The 17,905-nt window shown below is 44.4% G+C and overlaps 2 protein-coding genes across 3 annotated transcripts in view; both read right to left on the reverse strand.

The window, feature by feature from the left end:
• LOC140902194 (probable tRNA methyltransferase 9B) overlaps positions 1 to 17,905 on the reverse strand; it is a 95,080-nt gene that overhangs the window by 13,779 nt on the left and 63,396 nt on the right. The window lies entirely within an intron of this gene.
• On the reverse strand, positions 14,549 to 16,618 carry LOC140910560 (uncharacterized). Its single transcript, XM_073341783.1, has 3 exons — positions 16,312 to 16,618; positions 15,831 to 16,215; positions 14,549 to 15,166 (listed from the first exon to the last, which is right to left on the reverse strand). Exons 1-3 carry the CDS (start codon positions 16,360 to 16,362, stop codon positions 14,658 to 14,660), a joined length of 945 nt encoding a protein of 314 aa, XP_073197884.1. The 5' UTR covers positions 16,363 to 16,618; the 3' UTR covers positions 14,549 to 14,657.

The following is a 17,905-nucleotide window of genomic DNA, read 5'->3' on the forward strand; positions in this document are numbered from 1 at the left end:
AACACTTGCACCCCCCCTTTCCTGGGAAATGTTGGATAAAAAGCCTCACCAATTTGCATAGGTGACCACAGACCCAAACCCTTGGATCTGAGAACAATGAAAAAGCATGCAGTTTTCTTACAAGAAGACTTTTAATAAAAATAGAAGTAAATAGAAATAAAGAAATCCTCCCTGTAAAATCAGGATGATAGATACCTTTCAGGGTAATTAGATTCAAAACATAGAGAACTCCTCTAGGCAAAACCTTAAGTTACAAAAAAGATACCCAGACAGAAATAGTTATTCTATTCAGCACAATTCTTTTCTCAGGCATTTAAAGAAATCATAATCTAACACGTACCTAGCTAGATTACTTACTAAAAGTTCTAAGACTCCATTCCTGGTCTATCCCCGGCAAAGACAGAATATAGACAGACCCACAGACCCTTTGTTTCTCTCCCTCCTCCCAGCTTTTGAAAGTACCTTGTCTCCTCATTGGTCATTTTGGTCAGGTGCCAGCGAGGTTACCTTTAGCTTCTTAACCCTTTACAGGTGAGAGGAGCTTTCCCCTGGCCAGGAGGGATTTCAAAGGGGTTTACCCTTCCCTTTATATTTATGACAGTGTTATAGCCTCTATACTGGTAATAATTAAAGGAAATTCTGTACCTCAGTTGTTTAAGGCCTCTACCTCTGCTCCCACCATGGAGTTATGAGTTTATTTATTATTTAATATGTTTATGATAGCAGTGTCTAGGGGCCAACCCCAAGAGTGGTGCCTCATTGTGCTAGGCACTGTACAAATACAGAATAGTACACAGTCCCTACCCCAAAGAGCTTACAATATCAATAAACAAGACAGACATGTGGTGGTAGAAGGGGTGGAACACACAAGCTGAGTGAACAATGTGATGGCACCAAATGTCATGTCAGTTCCACAATTTTGTGTGTGGAGGGCGTTTATGCTAAATGGAAATAAAAGGGAGGGGGAAGAGGGCACAGCAGGGGAGAAGAAAGGAAGAGGGGTAGTAGAGTGAATCTGAAGTGAAGAGACTTGGAGGTTTGGAGCAAGCAGCCAAACAGCACAGAGCAGAGAAAGTTCAGTCAAAACTGTGGAAAGCTCTCTAAGTGTCCAAAGGTCTCTGCTTTAGCTGATTCTGCTCCTACTGGCTGGACTTCCCTCAGAGTGCGGGGCAGGGGAAGTCTTTCAAGCCTGCACAGTTCTGGGTGCTGGGGGTAGAGGTGGTCCAGTTAGCCCCCATTTTACCCCCTCCATCCAGTCCCTGCTTTGCTTGCTTCTGCTCTTACTGGCTGATGTCTCTGGCTGGCTCTGAGTGGCCCTGGTTTGCATTAGAATGACAAACACTGAGGTCCGGACTCTCAGCCGGTGCAGCTTTATTACAGTCAATAGAGCTATGCTGATTTCACCAGGTAAGGAGCTGCCCCAAACTTTCTGTATAGCAATGGGTTAGTTACTATATACAGTCTAAATGCATTGGGAGAAAGCATGTTCTCATTATGGCGTACACGGTTCGGTTTCAACAGGAGCTTTAATCTTCACCCACTGATAGCCTCTTCTTCAAGCAGGATTAACCCACAACTGGGAAGAATGGAGAGAAGGAAACAAAGAAAAAGGGATGAAGAGGAAACAAAAAAACAAAACAAAAAGCTCGTACACCAGGAACAGAGGAAGCTTTGAGAATTCTGGCCATGATTTTCAGAAGTGACGAGTGACTTCTGGCTCCTGAACTTTAAGACATCTTAAAGGGACTTGATTTTTAGAGGTTATGTGTTCAGAACTTTCTGGAACACGAAGCCCCTTTAAGGTACCCAAAAATCAATCACAAGTCCCTTTTGAAAACCTTGTTCTTTGTCTATTGCGGCACTCAATGCCCTCTGTAACTTATTCAGTGCTTAGATACCATTGTGACAGGCACCTTAGGAAAAAAAGATAGCATTGTGTGGTCGCGGTGTATGAAAGGTTAAAGCTAGGAACCTACACCATGTAGTACATGATGGGAACTAGTAGGAACACACTGAATTTTACAATTCCCCCAAACAAGTCAATGTGAAGGAGAAATCTAGATACAAAGGCCTGGAGCCAAAAAGGGACTTAGGCATTGCAGTGCTCAGCGCTGCAACATCTAACTCTGAGGCACCTAGAAAAACCACAGGAATAACACTGCAATCCACAAAGCCTTAGTTAGGCACCTAGACTCCCTGTATAATGAATTGGGAGAGGTAGGTGCCTTGAAATGTGATCCACAAAAGCCAGCACAGTAGACCAGGAACCGCCTCAGGAGCCAATGAGAGAACCACTCTTTTTCCCGAGATAGGTGCCTGAGTCAGGGTGGCAGGCTCAGAAGCTGCCTAACTCCATACACAACAGCTAGGGAAGGCTGTTCTCCCTTATAACCTTTAGCCCAGTGGTTAGGGAACTCAGCAGAAAAGTGGACAAGCATGGGTTCAAGTCCTCCCTTTGCCTGAGGAGAAGGGATTTGAAGAGGGATCTCCTATCTCTCAAGCGAGTGCTTTAACCATCAGACCATAGAAAGAGTCTCCCTCTTTCTCTGGCAAAATTCATATTTATTTATTCCATCAATTATTTAATTAATGTGGAACAACTTCAATAGGAGAGATTGAGGGAGCCCGAATATCAGAATATCCCATTGTCCAGGGGTGAGGTCATTCACCTGAGAGGTAGCAGCTCTCTCCTCAAATCCCTTCTCATTTGGGGGTGGGGTGGTGGGTCTGAAGTAGGGGTCTCCCATATCCCCAGTGAACACCCTAACCACTGGGCTAAAGGTTATAAGGGAGATCCTCCCTTGCCCCACTATTCTGTGGAGAGAGAGGCAGCCGATGAGCAACATACCAAATCAAGCAAGATAGATAGAGGAGCACCCGTCCTCCCCTGGTTCACATATCATTCTGGTGCTTAGGCGGGAGATGGGTCTCTGGCTGCCTAGAGGGAGGCATCATGCACATGCTCAGAGGCAGGAACATAGGCACTGATGGAATTTTTACTGCAAAAGCTTTAGGCACTAAGTGAGTTTAGGCACCTACAGGGTTAGACAGCAGCTGAGCAGGAGTTTTATGGATTACTGTGGAACTGGGACTTAGGCACCTAAGTACCTTTGTGGATCCAGGCTGTAACTACTTGATTTGGGTGAGCTAAAGTTTCCTAACTTTCTGGTTATGCTCATCTTGGGATCAAAGTATTCTGTCCTGACTTAGGTCCTGTTCTTGTGAACAGTTGCACTTGTGTGGACACCTGCATGGATGAGGAGTCCCATTGAAGTAGGGTATACTGTAACATATCTATGGCCAAACAGAAACTTAATTGACAGGGGTCTGCATTAACAAAACTATTTGCACCTTTCTTTGTAGACTAACAGTTGTTCTAAATTACACATTCCTTTTAATTTCAGCCAGGTGTCAACTCTCCCCAGCAGATCTAAAAGTCTTTCCAAATTAATTTTGTACTGGGTGCTGTTCATCCCAGCACTTTCATTTAAATTGAAGTCTAAAAGATTTCTCACATCTGAAAAATGCATAATGTAATTCTGAGATGAAATGCTGGTGGGGGGGACAGGATTTCAAAGATTCTCCTCTTCTTCACTTCATAAAAATATAATTAATTGCTTCTTCTGTTAATTTAATACTGTGACTAATCCTACTAAAAGGGATTATTTAGAAAAGGCAAAAGTGTATCTTACATTGTCTATGCCATTCAGCTGTCTTCAAAGAACAAAACTGAAAGCATCCACAACTTTTTTTTTTTTTTTTTAAGCGGTACTTTTCAAAATGAGCATTTTAGGTCACTGATTCAATTTAAACCCTGTTAAACTGCAAGGAAAATGGTGTATTCAGAAATTACTTTGTCAAATTTTTATACTAAAGTTAAATCCCTTTAGGAGGCATTTGAAAATATTCAAGGATCAGAGAATCACTATCTCAGAGCCTTTTTTATAGACTGTATATATACTTTATTTTTGACAGTTCCAGTAATAGGAACACTCGGAATAGATACAGAATGTAGGATTCCAAGTAAAATACAATTTCATTTTCCTCCTTACAATAGTATTAAAAGAATGTCGGGCATTTTAGTTTATTATTATTTTTCCCTATGACTTACTGCAGAGAATTTACTAGCTAAAATTAAATTATTTTCCAAATAATTATTTTTAAATTATTTTTAAAATTATTCTTATTTTCCAAATAAGAAATAATTACTTCTTTCCCCACAACATACCCATTTACAAATTTCTTAGATGGTGAAATTCCTGCCATCTTAGGTTTTTCCTATATTTGGGGACAGCACTTAACACATGTGGATGCAATCTTAATATAAACAATTATAATTATAAACTGTCAGTTTATTAAGGCCCTGATTCAGCAAGGTACTCACTCATGTGCCTAACTTTAAGAATCAGGCTACAATGGCTACAGAGGGATTACTTTGTGTTTAAAGTTAAGCGCAATTATAAAGGGGTGAAGTCAGCATCACCAAAAGACTCCCTGGTCACAGGGAGGTAGGGGTAACCACTGTAAAATATCAGCGAGTTGGGTTTAAAAAAAGCTGGGGTGGGGGGGGGAATCCTTTTTGAGCCTCTTATCTCTCTCTCTACTTAATTCTATTCTCAAAGAATTTACACTGGTTTGATCCCATAATCTTTAGTCATCCTAAATTTACACTGAGATCAATTGAAATTTTGCCTCAGTCAGGTCTGCAGGACTGGTCCCACTGAGGCAACCTCATGATTCAAATGGTAAATCTATTACAAACATTCACTTCCCTTCCTTTGGTTCTTTCTTCATATTAAATTGCTTTTCTGTAACAAGGAGAGCTTATTGCTAAGTGTGAGCCTGGAATGACACTCACTGAGACAGTCTATTAGAGAGACAAGGCGGGTGAAGTAAATTTCTTGTATTGTACCAACTTCTGTTGGTGAGAGAGACAAGCTTACACGGAGCTCTTCCTCAAGTCTGGGAAATGTACTCAGAGCATCGCTGCTAAATACAAGGTGGGACAGATTGTTCAGCGTAAGTACTTAACACAGGCAGCTGTGGCTCCCTTTCAGTGTTGCTCTGTCAGCTGGATGAGGGGGTTACTGGAGAGCAATCTGAGTTGCTCACTGATAGGCCCAAGGAGGGGGCTGGGATTTTAAATGGAGCATAAGGTGAGGAAGGAAACAGCTATAACATTATTCACGACACTCTCCATGCAGGGTGCAACCCTGCATTCATTTTATAGTAACCCTCACCCTGGCACCAGCACCTGCAATGCAGCAGCACAGAACACTGTCCTGGGGTGAGAAACAGCCAATGAAAGGGCAGCCCGAGCTGGGGTGGGGGCTTGGAACCCACCAGAGGTGGGCAACTGGACAAAAAAACTGCTAGGGAAGAATAAGAATTGAGATGTGAGCTGGTGGATGAACTGGATCCTGGGTAGGAGGGGAGGTGATAAAATAAAAACAACAACAGGAGAATAAAAGTAGGGGACTAGGAAGTGAGAAGGAGGAAAGAAGGAAAATAGGAAAGGTTTCAGGACAGAAGAAGCAGAAACAAAAATATACCTGGGTGTGTTAGCAGACACTGTTAGAGAAGGGAAGTAAAGGGAAATAAAATCTACAGCTGTACCAGAAATAGTATTAAGGGAAAATAACTGAAAGGAAATAGAATTGCTGACAAAGAGAACTGATCACAAAGTTCTGTTAGATGAAAACAGATCCTGGAAGCAGTAAAACAAGAAGTCCATCCACAAAGGATCTCAAGTATATGAACAGAGAGAATGACTGTTTGAACATCTATTGATGGAAATCAGTTCAAAGGTGCCTAAATGGAGAAGCGAGGGCCCAAGGCGTGAAGAAACCCCATTTGTGGATGAACGCAATGAAAAGAGGTACAGCCACAGAACACTGAATCTAAGGAGCACTTCAAGTCCAAGAGAAGCAAAAGAACAGGACAGTTGGACATACAGCCAAGGAGAGGAAAAGCTGATTCTTCTCTGCAGTGATCTCTCATTAATAATAATGCATTTGGTACTAACTGCACAGCATGTACAAGCTCACAACAGTTAATGTGTTGGTAACCTACAGTTGTTTATTATTATAAGTGTAGTAGAAAGAGAGCCTGAGACATAAACCCTTGTATCAGAGGCCTGTGGCAGGACCTGCTCCAGAATCTGGCAAGAACAGGGCTGATATTGCAGAAATACACATTCCTAAGAAGTGCTAAGTACACGAGTTGTCATGCAAACACATTCCGGTATCAAGTGGTACCAGAACATCCCGATATCAAGGACGGTACAAAAACATTCCCCAAGGATAACAGAAACACATTGACCCCTCCTAAATGATAAGTCAGGAGGACAGTACGCAACTTGCTTTTATCAGGGTATAAAGATGTATCTCAGAGGGAGTATCCTTGGCCAGCCTAGCGAGCAGTGGTAAGTCCTGCCACTGACTGAGTTGCATCCGTTGTCATGGGTATACATGTCTTAGTATCCCTGTAGAGTCTGCCAGGTGCTATTCCCATGCCTCGTCAACAATAAACCTGGCTGGGTGCCTTCGTACCTTAACAGATCTTGTGGACATTGGGCGGTTCGCTTGAGGTCTGCTGTGCCAACTGTCTGCGCAGAGCTGGGACAGCACACAGGGAGAAAACACACACACACACAGAGCCAAATATCTAACCATATTAAGTAGTAAGTCTTTGGTAATGTTCTATATTATTTATGCCCCTGGTACAATTTTGGGGTTTCCCCTTATAAAGTTCTAAAAATTTAAAATGATCCCTTGTCCTGGTTTGCCTCTGCCTCTTCTTACAGTTAGCATAACCTACTCCAAAGTCACCACATTTTCTCAGATAAAGCTCCTATTGATGTCAATGGGAGTTTTGCCCAAGTAAAGACTAGAGCTGTTTTAGTGCCCTATCCAGCAGGGCAGTGATTTTATGGAGTTATGCCATGAAAATTCTGTGCTTTGGCTTCCTTAGAACTTCTAGCCTGACAATATGAACTTGAGAAGAAATCTTGTGAAGGTTGTTTAAACCTGAAAACGGTTTCCTTATTCTAAAGCAATAGCTGTGTTGTTCTGTGCAGTGAGCGACTGGAGGACAACAGTCATATTTACAAGTTGCTCAGTCAGTGACAAGCTGTCACTTAGCTTAATGACATGGAACAGATGGCCAAGCCCTAGTAACCAGGTAACAGATTGTTAAGTGCATGTGGCTAAGATTTGAAACAAAGATAGATTGTCAACATGACAGCAGTAATAAGACCACCAATGACCAATGACAATCTAAAATGAATAATTAAATTGAAAAAAGCTTAACAGGCCACTGACAGTCCAATGGAAACATGGAAAAACACAAGACCTGATTCTGGGCTCACACCTGTTTTACAATGCTCTAACTTGTAACAGAATAGGGAAGCTTAGAGATAGAGTTGTTCCCCATTGATGTAAGTTCCTAGAGGAAGGAGGAGGCAGCAACTCTAGTTAATAGCATGGTCGAGCTTTCTGGGATGCACCAGGCAGAGCTACCTGTGTAACATCCACTAGAAGTAAACTTATAATTTACTTCATAAATCCATTACAACTTGCCTCTTTTCAAAGATCTGTCAGTGCCAGGGACACTAGAACACAGAAGTTCAATGGAGTTACTCCTGGTGTACCAGTGTAAGTGAGAAAAGAACAGTTAGCCCATAACAGTTAGCAAGAATTCCACTGATAGGCAGTGGTGTGAGCTGATAAGGACAGCACTCCTCAGCAACAGACTGCAGGGATGTCCTGCCAGTCCCACCAAAAACTGCAACTACCATCTTCCAATTAGGCTGCAAGATCTGTGGGGCAAGGACCGTACCTGTGTCTGTGTTTATTTAATGCCTATCCCAATGGGACCCCAGTCCTGACTGGGTCCTTTGGGTTTACCATAATAAGTAATAGGATTCTTGGTTTACTTCCTTTCATAGAAGCACTCCCAGATGTTGGCTGCAGAGGACTATGCAGAGGGGTTCGTTAGTCAGACTGTGAGCTTCCATTAAAACTCCTGCACTTAGGAACATCATGTTAGCATATCACATTGGAAACTGGAGGATGGAGCACAATGTAATATACATTTGTATAAAAATACGATATTGTGGTTTAGGAGTTCATTTTCTCCTGCTATCTCTTACTCACCTAAAACCTTAATCCCCTGTTTGCAATATAAAAATTAGTTGCTGTGGCAATAATTATAATTTTCAACGGGAGGATTATGACTTCAGGAGGAGAAAATGCAGCAGGAACAGATGAACTCTTAAAAACAAGAGTCAGGAAGTGGGAGCGTCCATCTGAGTAAAGTATTCCCATTGACTTCAGATGAATCACTGCCTTCAATTGGGACTACTCACATGGATAAAAGTTAAGCATGTGCAGGATTGGGGCATATAAAAGTTAAGCATCATCACTGCTATTAACAATAAATAATAAAAATAATAAAAGAGAAATTATTTAATAGAATGGTCTCTGAATAGAGAGGGGACCTTATTCTCCTCTGCCTCGCACCATCATTTATAACTGTGCAATGTTTACCACGCTGCCACTCTGGTTTGGTAGAGCTTTTGAAATTGTTTGCAGAGAGGCATGAGTGTATGGTGAAATAAAAAAAGAAAAAAAAATTGTAAAGGCTGTTTTTAGGGTCACCTACACCACTTTATACTGTGGGTTTGTCATTGGTTTCTGTATAATGCTGTACTTGCTGTTAGACATAAGACCTTACCAAATTCACAGCCATGAAAAATGGGTCATGGACTGTGAAATCTGGCCTCCCCCCATGAAATCTGGCCTTTGGTGTGGTTTTACCCTATAGTATACAGATTTCAAGGGAGAGACCAGCATTTCTCAAACTGGGAGTCCTGTCCCAAAAGGGAGGTTTTTTTGGGGGTGGGGATGTCACAAGGTTATTTTAGCGGGGGGTCTTGGTATTGCCACCCTTATTTCTGTGCCGCCTTTGGAGCTCAGCAGCTGGAGAGCGGCGGCTGTTGGCTGGGCACCCAGCTCTGAAGGCAGTGCCCCACCAGCAGCAGTGCAGAAGTAAGTGTGGCAACACCAGACCATGACACCCTTACTTTTGCGCTGCTGCCTTCAGAGCTGGGTGGCCAGAGAATGGCAGCTGCTGACTGAGGTCCCAGCTCGGCAGGCAGCAGCACAGAAGTAAGGGTGGCGATACCATTCCATGCCACCCTTATTTCTGCACTGCTGTTGGCGGCAGCTCTGCCTTCAGAGCTGGGATCCTGGCCAGCAGCCGCCACTCTCCAGCTGCCCAGCTTTAAAGGCAGTGCCGCCGCCAGCAGCAGCGCAGAAGTAAGGGTAGCAGTACCGCAACCCCCCCTACAATAACCTTGTGACCCCCCCACCACTCCTTTTTGGGTCAGGACCCCTCCAATTCCAACACCGTGACATTTCAGATTTAAATAGCTGAACTCATGAAATTTCTGATTTTTAAATCCTATGATCACAAAATTGACCAAAATGGACTGTGAATTTGATAGAGCCTTAGTTATATGGGTTTAAATCTGGCATTAATCACTGGAGTTAATTATGGATTTACACCAACGTAAGTGAGATCAGAATCTTGCCCTTCAGGCAAGAATCCCCATGAAAGCCACAGGGAACACTGAAGGTGTTAAAAGGACTCCTGAAAGAAATAACAGTTAACTTGTATTAGAATACACACAGTAATTTAAACCATTTTGCATTTTTTTAAACTGCCATTGCAAGCTGGGCTGCAACAATGACAACCGAAATCTCTCTCTTGGATGCCCTTACAACCACCCAACAGGGCAGCAGGTCTCTGTATGAGCACAAGCACAAGCACAAGCAGTGGCATGCTGCATTTTGTTTAGACCTTGCATGCCTTCTTCCTGGTTGTGAAGAGGCAGGGTGATGAAAGAGAAAGAGGCAGCTAGAGCAAAGGATAGAATATGATGTCCACCCACAGCTAGTGGAGCTAATTTTAGGCCTTTCAACTTCAGTGGAGTGCTTTTAAAAATTCCTCATTGTGATAAAATGTCAGAATGGGATTCCATTAATGCAGAACGTCTCAGCAGATTTCTATATTGTAGTATTGACAACTAACACATTTCACAAGAGTTTTCTAGGCAACAGGTATTTGCAATGCGGCTCTGACAGGAGAATTTTTCCCTTTATAAAAGCGATCCCTTTTCTAACAATCTCTTCCATGCAGAGAAGAAGTGTCATGGCTTGCGTGATAATATGCCCGATGAGTCACAACCGATACTCTTCTGATTTCACTGTCACAGAGAGGCTAATTACTCTCATTTCACACGTTCAGATCTTTCCCCATTTGCTAACATTCTTAAAGCTTTCTCCAACGAAAAAAGCAGTGTGGGCAGAAGAGTCTTCCTAGCAACACTGGGCCAAGTCTTCAACTGGTGCAAATTGGCATAGCTCCATTGATTTCAGTGAGGCTAGGCACATTTACACCAGTTCAGGATCTGGCCTTCTGTTTAGTTTGCTGTACTGCCAAAAATATGACAGATTAAACTGAAGTTAGCTTTCATAGAATGGCATTAACTTTAAGGGAAGCCCTTTGCTATTCATTCCAGCAGTTTCTTTCCTCCTAGTGGGACAAGGGAACTGATCAAATAGTGAAGTAATTTCTATTTATTTCCAAATTATCAGAGTATCTGGCTGAGAGAGAGAGAGAGAAAGAAGCAGCACATGATGGCTTTGCCTTTACATACAAAGGAAATAAATGGCATATCTTAATTAAAAGAAAAAGCTTGGTCTCAACACTGCCCCCACCTCAAGTAGTCCAGGAACTCAATACATAGGAGAGTTAAACAAGGTTTCATCCATATATAAATCCATTGCATACCCACATCTTGAATACTGTGTGCTATTCTGGTCACCCCATCTAAATATATATATTAGAATTGGAAGAGCTACAGAGAAGGGCAACAAAAATGATTAGGGGTACGAAACAGCTCCCCTACGAGGAGAGAGTAAAAAAATTGGGACTTTTCAGCTTGGAAATCAGACAACTGAGGGGGAATATGACAGAGGTTTATACAATCATGAATGGTGCGGAGAAAGCGAATGAGGAAGTGTTATTTACTGCTTCACATAAGACAAGAACCAGGGGTCACCCAATGAAATTAATAGGCAACAGGTTTAAAACTAACGTAAGGAAGTATTTCTTCACACAACGCACAGTCAACCTGTGGAACTCATTGTCAGGGGATGCCTTAAAGGCCAAAAGTATAACTCTTCAAAAAAGAATTTGATACGTTCATGGAGGGCAGATCCATCACTGGCTAATAGCCAAGATGGTCACGGATTCAACCCCTAGCCTCTGACTGCCAGAAACTGGGAGTGGACAATGTGATGGATCACTTGACGATTGCCTGTTCTGTTCACTCCCTCTGAAGCCCCTGGCATTGGCCACCGTCAGAAGAAAAGATACTAGGCTAGACGGCTGTGACAGACTGTACCTCTAGGTTCACCACTTTTACAAGACTATAATGGATTTTGTACAAAGCATGCCTTGTGAGGTATCATTTGAAAACTCAATGTGCTAAACATTATTGTCCTGGTAAAATATGTGTGACAACGTTGTACGTAAAATTATAAAACTCTACTGTATGACTTTACTGAGACATGCTCCAATTTCAGAAAAGCAGGCACAAAATAGTTCCTCAGAGACAATAAGCAAAATGACGCCTCTGCCAGGTGTGAGCATAATAAAAAGGATTATCACCTGGTTAACCTGCCAAAGAATGGCTGCAAGAAGGGTGTGAGTGAGAAATTTACTGGCAAACAGACTTGCTGTCGCCTGAACCCCAGCTGAAGAGGATTCTCAAAGACCAGAAATGTTATAAGGGAGAAGAGAGGACACAAATTACTTCTCTCCCCCCATCTCTAAGGAGCATCATTGAACTGGGGGAGGGATACTGGCCAAAAAGATCCAGTCAAATGGCTATAAGCATGCGGTGAGAGAAATCTTTGCTTTGAATTCACTTAGGGTACGTCTACACTACGAAATTAGGTCGAATTTATAGAAGTCAGTTTTTTAGAAATCATTTTTATATAGTCAATTGTGTGTGTCCCCACACAAAATGCTCTAAGTGCATTAACTCAGTGGAGTGCTTCCACAGTACCAAGGCTAGTGTGGACTTCTGGAGCATTGCACTGTGGGTAGCTATCCACAGTTCCCGCAGTCTCTGCCACGTATTGGAATTCTGGGTTGAGATCCCAAAGCCTAATGGGGCAAAAACATTGTCACGGGCGGTTCTTGGTACATGTTGTCAGGCCCTCCCTCCCTCCATGAAAGCAATGGCAAACAATCGTTTTGCGCCTTTTTTCCCTGGGTTACCTGTGCAGACGCCATACCACGGCAAGCATGGAGCCCTCTCAGCTCACTGTCACCGTACGTCTCCTGGGTGCTGGCAGATGCGGTACTGCATTGCTACACAGCAGCAGTTCATTGCCTTGTGGCAGAAGACGGTGCAACAGGCCTGATAACCATCATCATCATGTCCTAGGTGCTCTTGGCTGCCTTGATAAGGTCGGTGAGGAGTGCCTGGGCAGACATGGGCACAGGGACTGAAATAGGAGTGACTTGACCAGGTCATTCTCTTTAGTCCTTCCAGCAGTTGTATTGCACCGTCTCCTGGCGAGCAGGCAGGAGATGAGGATGGCGAGCAGTCCTACTGCACTGTCTGCTGCCAGCCAAAGATGTAAAAGATAGATGGAGTGGATCAAAACAAGAAATAGACCAGATTTGTTTTGTATTCATTTGCTCCCCCCTCCCTCCATGAAATCAACGGCCAACAATTGTTTCGGTGAGGTCTGTCAGGGGCACCTTGAAAAGTTTAATGGAGATTCAGTCCTGCCTCGAATACCAGGGGGAGGGATCGCTCAGTGGGTTGAGCGTTGGCCTGCTAAACCCAGGGTTTTGAGTTCAATCCTTGAGGGGGCCATTCTATGTGACAGTTGTTTTTGTTTCTCCTTGATGTAAAGCCACCCCCTTTGTTGATTTTAATTCCCTGTAAGCCAACTCTGTAAGCCATGTCGTCAGTTGCCCCTCCCTCCGTCAGAGCAACGGCAGACAATCATTCCGCGCCTTTTTTCTGTGTGGACGCCATACCATGGCAAACATGGAGCCCGCTCAGATCACTTTGGCAATTAGGAGCACATTAAACACTACAAGCATTATCCAGCAGTATATGCAGCACCGGAACCTGGCAAAGTGAAACCGGGCGAGTAGGCAGCGCGGTGACCAGAGTGATGAGGACATGGACACAGACTTCTCTCAAAGAACGGGCCCTGGCAATGTGGGCATCATGGCGCTAATGGGGGGGGTTCATGCTGTGGAATGCCGATTATGGGCCCGGGAAACAAGCATAGACTGGTGGGACCGCATACTGTTGTGGGTCTGGGACGATTCCCAGTGGCTGCGAAACTTTCACATGCGTAAGGGCACTTTCATGGAACTTTGTGACTTGCTTTCCCCTGCCCTGAAGCGCCAGAATACCAAGATGAGAGCAGCCCTCACAGTTGAGAAGCGACTGGCAATAGCCCTGTGGAAGCTTGCAACGCCAGACAGCTACCGGTCAGTCGGGAATCAATTTGGAGTGGGCAAATCTACTGTGGGGGCTGCTGTGATGCAACTAGCCAACGCAATCAAAGATCTACTGATATCAAGGGTAGTGATCCCTGAGAAATGTGCACGTCATAATGGATGGCTTTGCTACAATGGGATTCCCTAACTGTGGTGGGGCCACAGACAGAACCCATATCCCTATCTTGGCACCGGAGCACCAAGCCGGCGAGTACATAAACCTCAAGGGGTACTTTTCCATAGTGCTGCAAGCATTGGTGGATCACAAGGGACGTTTCACCAACATCAACATGGGATGGCCGGGAAAGGTACATGACACTCACATCTTCAGGAACTCTGGTCTGTTTCAAAAGCTGCAGGAAGGGACCTTATTCCCAGACCAGAAAATAACCGTTGGGGATGTTGAAATGCCTATAGTTATCCTTGGGGTCCCAGCCTACCCCTCAATGCCATGGTTCATGAAGACATACACAGGCAGCCTGGACAGTAGTCAGGAGCTGTTCAACTACAGGCTGAGCAAGTGAGGAATGGTGGTAGACTGTGCATTTGGACGTTTAAAGGCGCGCTGGCGCAGTTTACTGACTCGCTTAGACCTCAGCGAAACCAATATTCCCACTGTTATTACTGCTTGCTGTGTGCTCCACAATATCTGTGAGAGCAAGGGGGAGAATTTTATGGCGGGGTGGGAGGTTGAGGCAAATCGCCTGGCTGCTGGTTACGCGCAGCCAGACACCAGGGCGGTTAGAAGAGCACAGGAGGGTGTGGTGCGCATCAGAGAAGCTTTGAAAACCAGTTTCATGACTACGGTGTGAAAGTTCTGTTTGTTTCTCCTTGATTAACCCCCCCACACTTCCTTGGTTCACTCTACTTCCCTGTAAGCTAACCACCCTCCCCTCCTCCCTTCGATCACCGCTTGCAGAGGCAATAAAGTCATTGTTGCTTCACATTCATGCATTCTTTATTAATTCATCACACAAATAGGGGGATAACTGTCAAGGTAGCTCGGGAGGGGTGGTGGAGGAGGGAAGGACAAGGCCACACAGCACTTTGAAAGTTTAAAACTTATTGAATGCCAGCCTTCTATTGCTTGGGCAATCCTCTGGGGTGGAGTGGCTGGGTGGCCAGAGGCCCCTCCACCGCGTTCTTGGGCGTCTGGGTGAGGAGGCTATGGAACTTGGGGAGGAGGGCAGTTGGTTACTCAGGGGCTGGGATGGCAGTCTGTGCTCCAGCTGCCTTTCCGGCAGCTCAACCATACGCTGGAGCATATTAGTTGGATCCTCCAGCAGCATCAGCATTGAATCCTGCCTCCTCTCATCATGCTGCCGCCACCTTTCAGCTTCAGGCCGCAACTCACTCTCTTCAGCCTGCCACCTCTCCTCGCGTTCATTTTGTGCTTTTCTGCACTCTGACATCGTCTGCCTCCATGCATTCGCCTGTGCTCTGTCAGTGTGGGAGGACAGCATGAGCTCAGAGAACATTTCATCGCGAGTGTGTTTTTTTCGCCTTCTAATCTTCGCTAGGCTCTGGGAAGAAGAAGATCCTGTGATCCTTGAAACACATGCAGCTGGTGGAGAAAAATAAAAGGGACAGTGGTATTTAAAAAGACACATTTTCTAGAACAATGGGTACACTCTTTCACGGTAAACTTTGCTGTAAACATTACATACATAGCACATGTGCTTTCATTACAAGGTTGCATTTTGCCTCCCCCCACCGTGTGGCGAGCCCCTCATCCCTCCCACCTCCCCGTGGCTAACAGCAGGGAACATTTTTGTTCAGCTACAGGCAAACAGCCCAGCAGGAATAGGCACCTCTGAATGTCCCCTTAAGAAAAGCACCCTATTTCAACCAGGTGACCATGAATGATATCGCTCTCCTGAGGATAACACAGAGAGATAAAGAACGGATGTTGTTTGAACACAAACAAACATATACTGCAATGCTTTGTTCTGCAATGATTCCCGACTACCTGCTACTGGCCTGGCGTGGTAAAGTGTTCTGCCATGGTGGACGGAATAAGGCTGCCCTCCCCAGAAACCTTTTGCAAAGGCTTTGGGAGTACATCCAAGAGAGCTTTATGGAGATGTCCCTGGAGGATTTCCGCTCCATCCCCAGACACGTTAACAGACTTTTCCAGTAGCTGTACTGGCAGCGAATGCCAGGGCAAATCAATCATTAAACACACTTGCTTTTAAACCACGTATACTATTTTAAAAAGGTACACTCACCAGAGGTCCCTTCTCTGCCTGGCGGATCCGGGAGGCAGCCTTGGGTGGGTTCGGGGGATACTGGCTCCAGGTCCAGGGTGAGAAACAGTTCCTGGCTGTCAGGAAAACCAGTTTCTCTGTTTGCTTGCTGTGAGCGATCTTCCTCGTCCCCAAAACCTGCTTCCGTGTTGCCTTCCTCTCCACTGATGGAGTCAAAGCACATGGTTGGGGTAGTGGTGGCTGAACCCCCTAAAATGGCATGCAGCTCATCACAGAAGTGGCATAGTTGGGGCTCTGACCCGGTGGGGCCGTTTGTCTCTCTGGTTTTCTGGTAGGCTTGCCTCAGCTCCTTAAGTTTCAAACGGCACTGCTTCGGGTCCCTGTTATGGCCTCTGTCCTTCACGCCCTGGGAGATTTTGACAAATGTTTTGGCATTTCAAAAACTGGAACGGAGTTCTGATAGCACGGATTCCTCTCCCCATATAGCAATCAGATTCCGTACCTCCCATTCGGTCCATGCTGGAGCTCTTTTGCGATTCTGGGACTCCATCATGGTCACCTCTGCTGATGAGCTCTGCACTCACCTGCAGCTTGCCATGCTGACCAAACACGAAATGAGATTCAAAAGTATGCAGGCCTTTTCCTCTCTACTTGGCAGGTGCATCTGAGTTGAGAGTGCTGTCCAGAGCAGTCACAATGGAGCACTCTGGGATAGCTCATGGAGGCCAATACCGTCGAATTGCGTCCACACTACCCCAAATTCAACCCGGCAAGGCCAATTTCAGCACTAATCCCCTTGTCGGGGGGTGGAGTAAAGAAATAGATTTTAAGAGCCCTTTAAGTAGAAAAAAAGGGCTTTGTCGTGTGGACGGGTGCAGGGTTAAATCGATTTAACGCTGCTAAATTCGACCTCAACTCCTAGTGTAGACCAGGGCTAAGCTTGGTAAGTTAGGTATTAGTTTGCATTTTACCTTTTATTTCTTTGTAACCAATTCTGACTTTTATGCCTCATTACTTGTAATCACTTAAAATCTATATTTCTGTAGTTAAACTTGTTTTATTGTTTTATCTACACCAGCGTGTGTTTGGATTAAAGTGTTTGTTATCTGAAATTAAGTTTCCCAATGGGGGGCATGGATCAGCGTTCAAGTCGAACTCCCCATCAGTACCCAGCCCAAGCCAGGGAAACTAATGATCCAACCAGTGGACCAAATTCGGTGATGGATAAGGCACGTTGCACATATGCTAAGAAGATTTAAGATCACATGGTTTGTGCATAGCATTTTCAATTACTGAGATGACATACTTTCTATGAGCTTGTACTGCACAGAAGGAAACAGCTGGGCAGTACAAGACGCATATTTCTGGGGACAAGTCTGGGACTAAGAATTTGCTGGTGTCATTCTCCAATATAATTCAGGAATGGCTACCTGAAGCACCCTTGCAGTATAGTTGGGAGTAGTTTGCATGTTAGAAGCTCTGTGTGTGTGTGTGAGCGAGCAAGGCCAGGAGCGGTTGCTTTAACAGTGAGGCAGTGTAAAAGGCACCCCAGACTGGAGAACTGATAGGAACAGCTATTCAGCAGTCCAGATTGTACCCTGGGGAATGTCACAATGGCCCCGTGTGGCCATTCTTATGTTCATAAAGAGCATGATCTCACTAGGATAGAGATAAAGCCATTTTGAAACAGCTATAGATATGCCAAGTGGATTTAGACAGTATTAATAATTCCTTAACAGAAGGGGAGATACATGAGCGCCAATCCTACTGTCGTTGAAGTCAATGGCAAACCTCCATGTGATTTCAATGGGACAGGGTTGGCACTGTGATGCATACAATCATAAAAAAACCCACCAGTATGTGTGACTGTGATCAAGGGGCTGGTTTCTGTCAGTGAAGATTTTTAAACTAGAATAAAATTATATTATGAGTAAATGGGGAAAATGTACAAGATACCTTTCCAAATGCAGGCAAAGAACTGTGGAAGATTTGCCTGTTAGGAGTTAAGCATTTTAAAGGAATCTATTTAGATCTACTTTATGCTTATAAGTCTTGCTAGTGTAGCTTTACTGCAAAACCCTCTGAATATAGATGCA

Source organism: Lepidochelys kempii, chromosome 1 (genome assembly GCF_965140265.1).
Source record: "Lepidochelys kempii isolate rLepKem1 chromosome 1, rLepKem1.hap2, whole genome shotgun sequence".
Classification (NCBI taxonomy): domain Eukaryota; kingdom Metazoa; phylum Chordata; order Testudines; family Cheloniidae; genus Lepidochelys; species Lepidochelys kempii.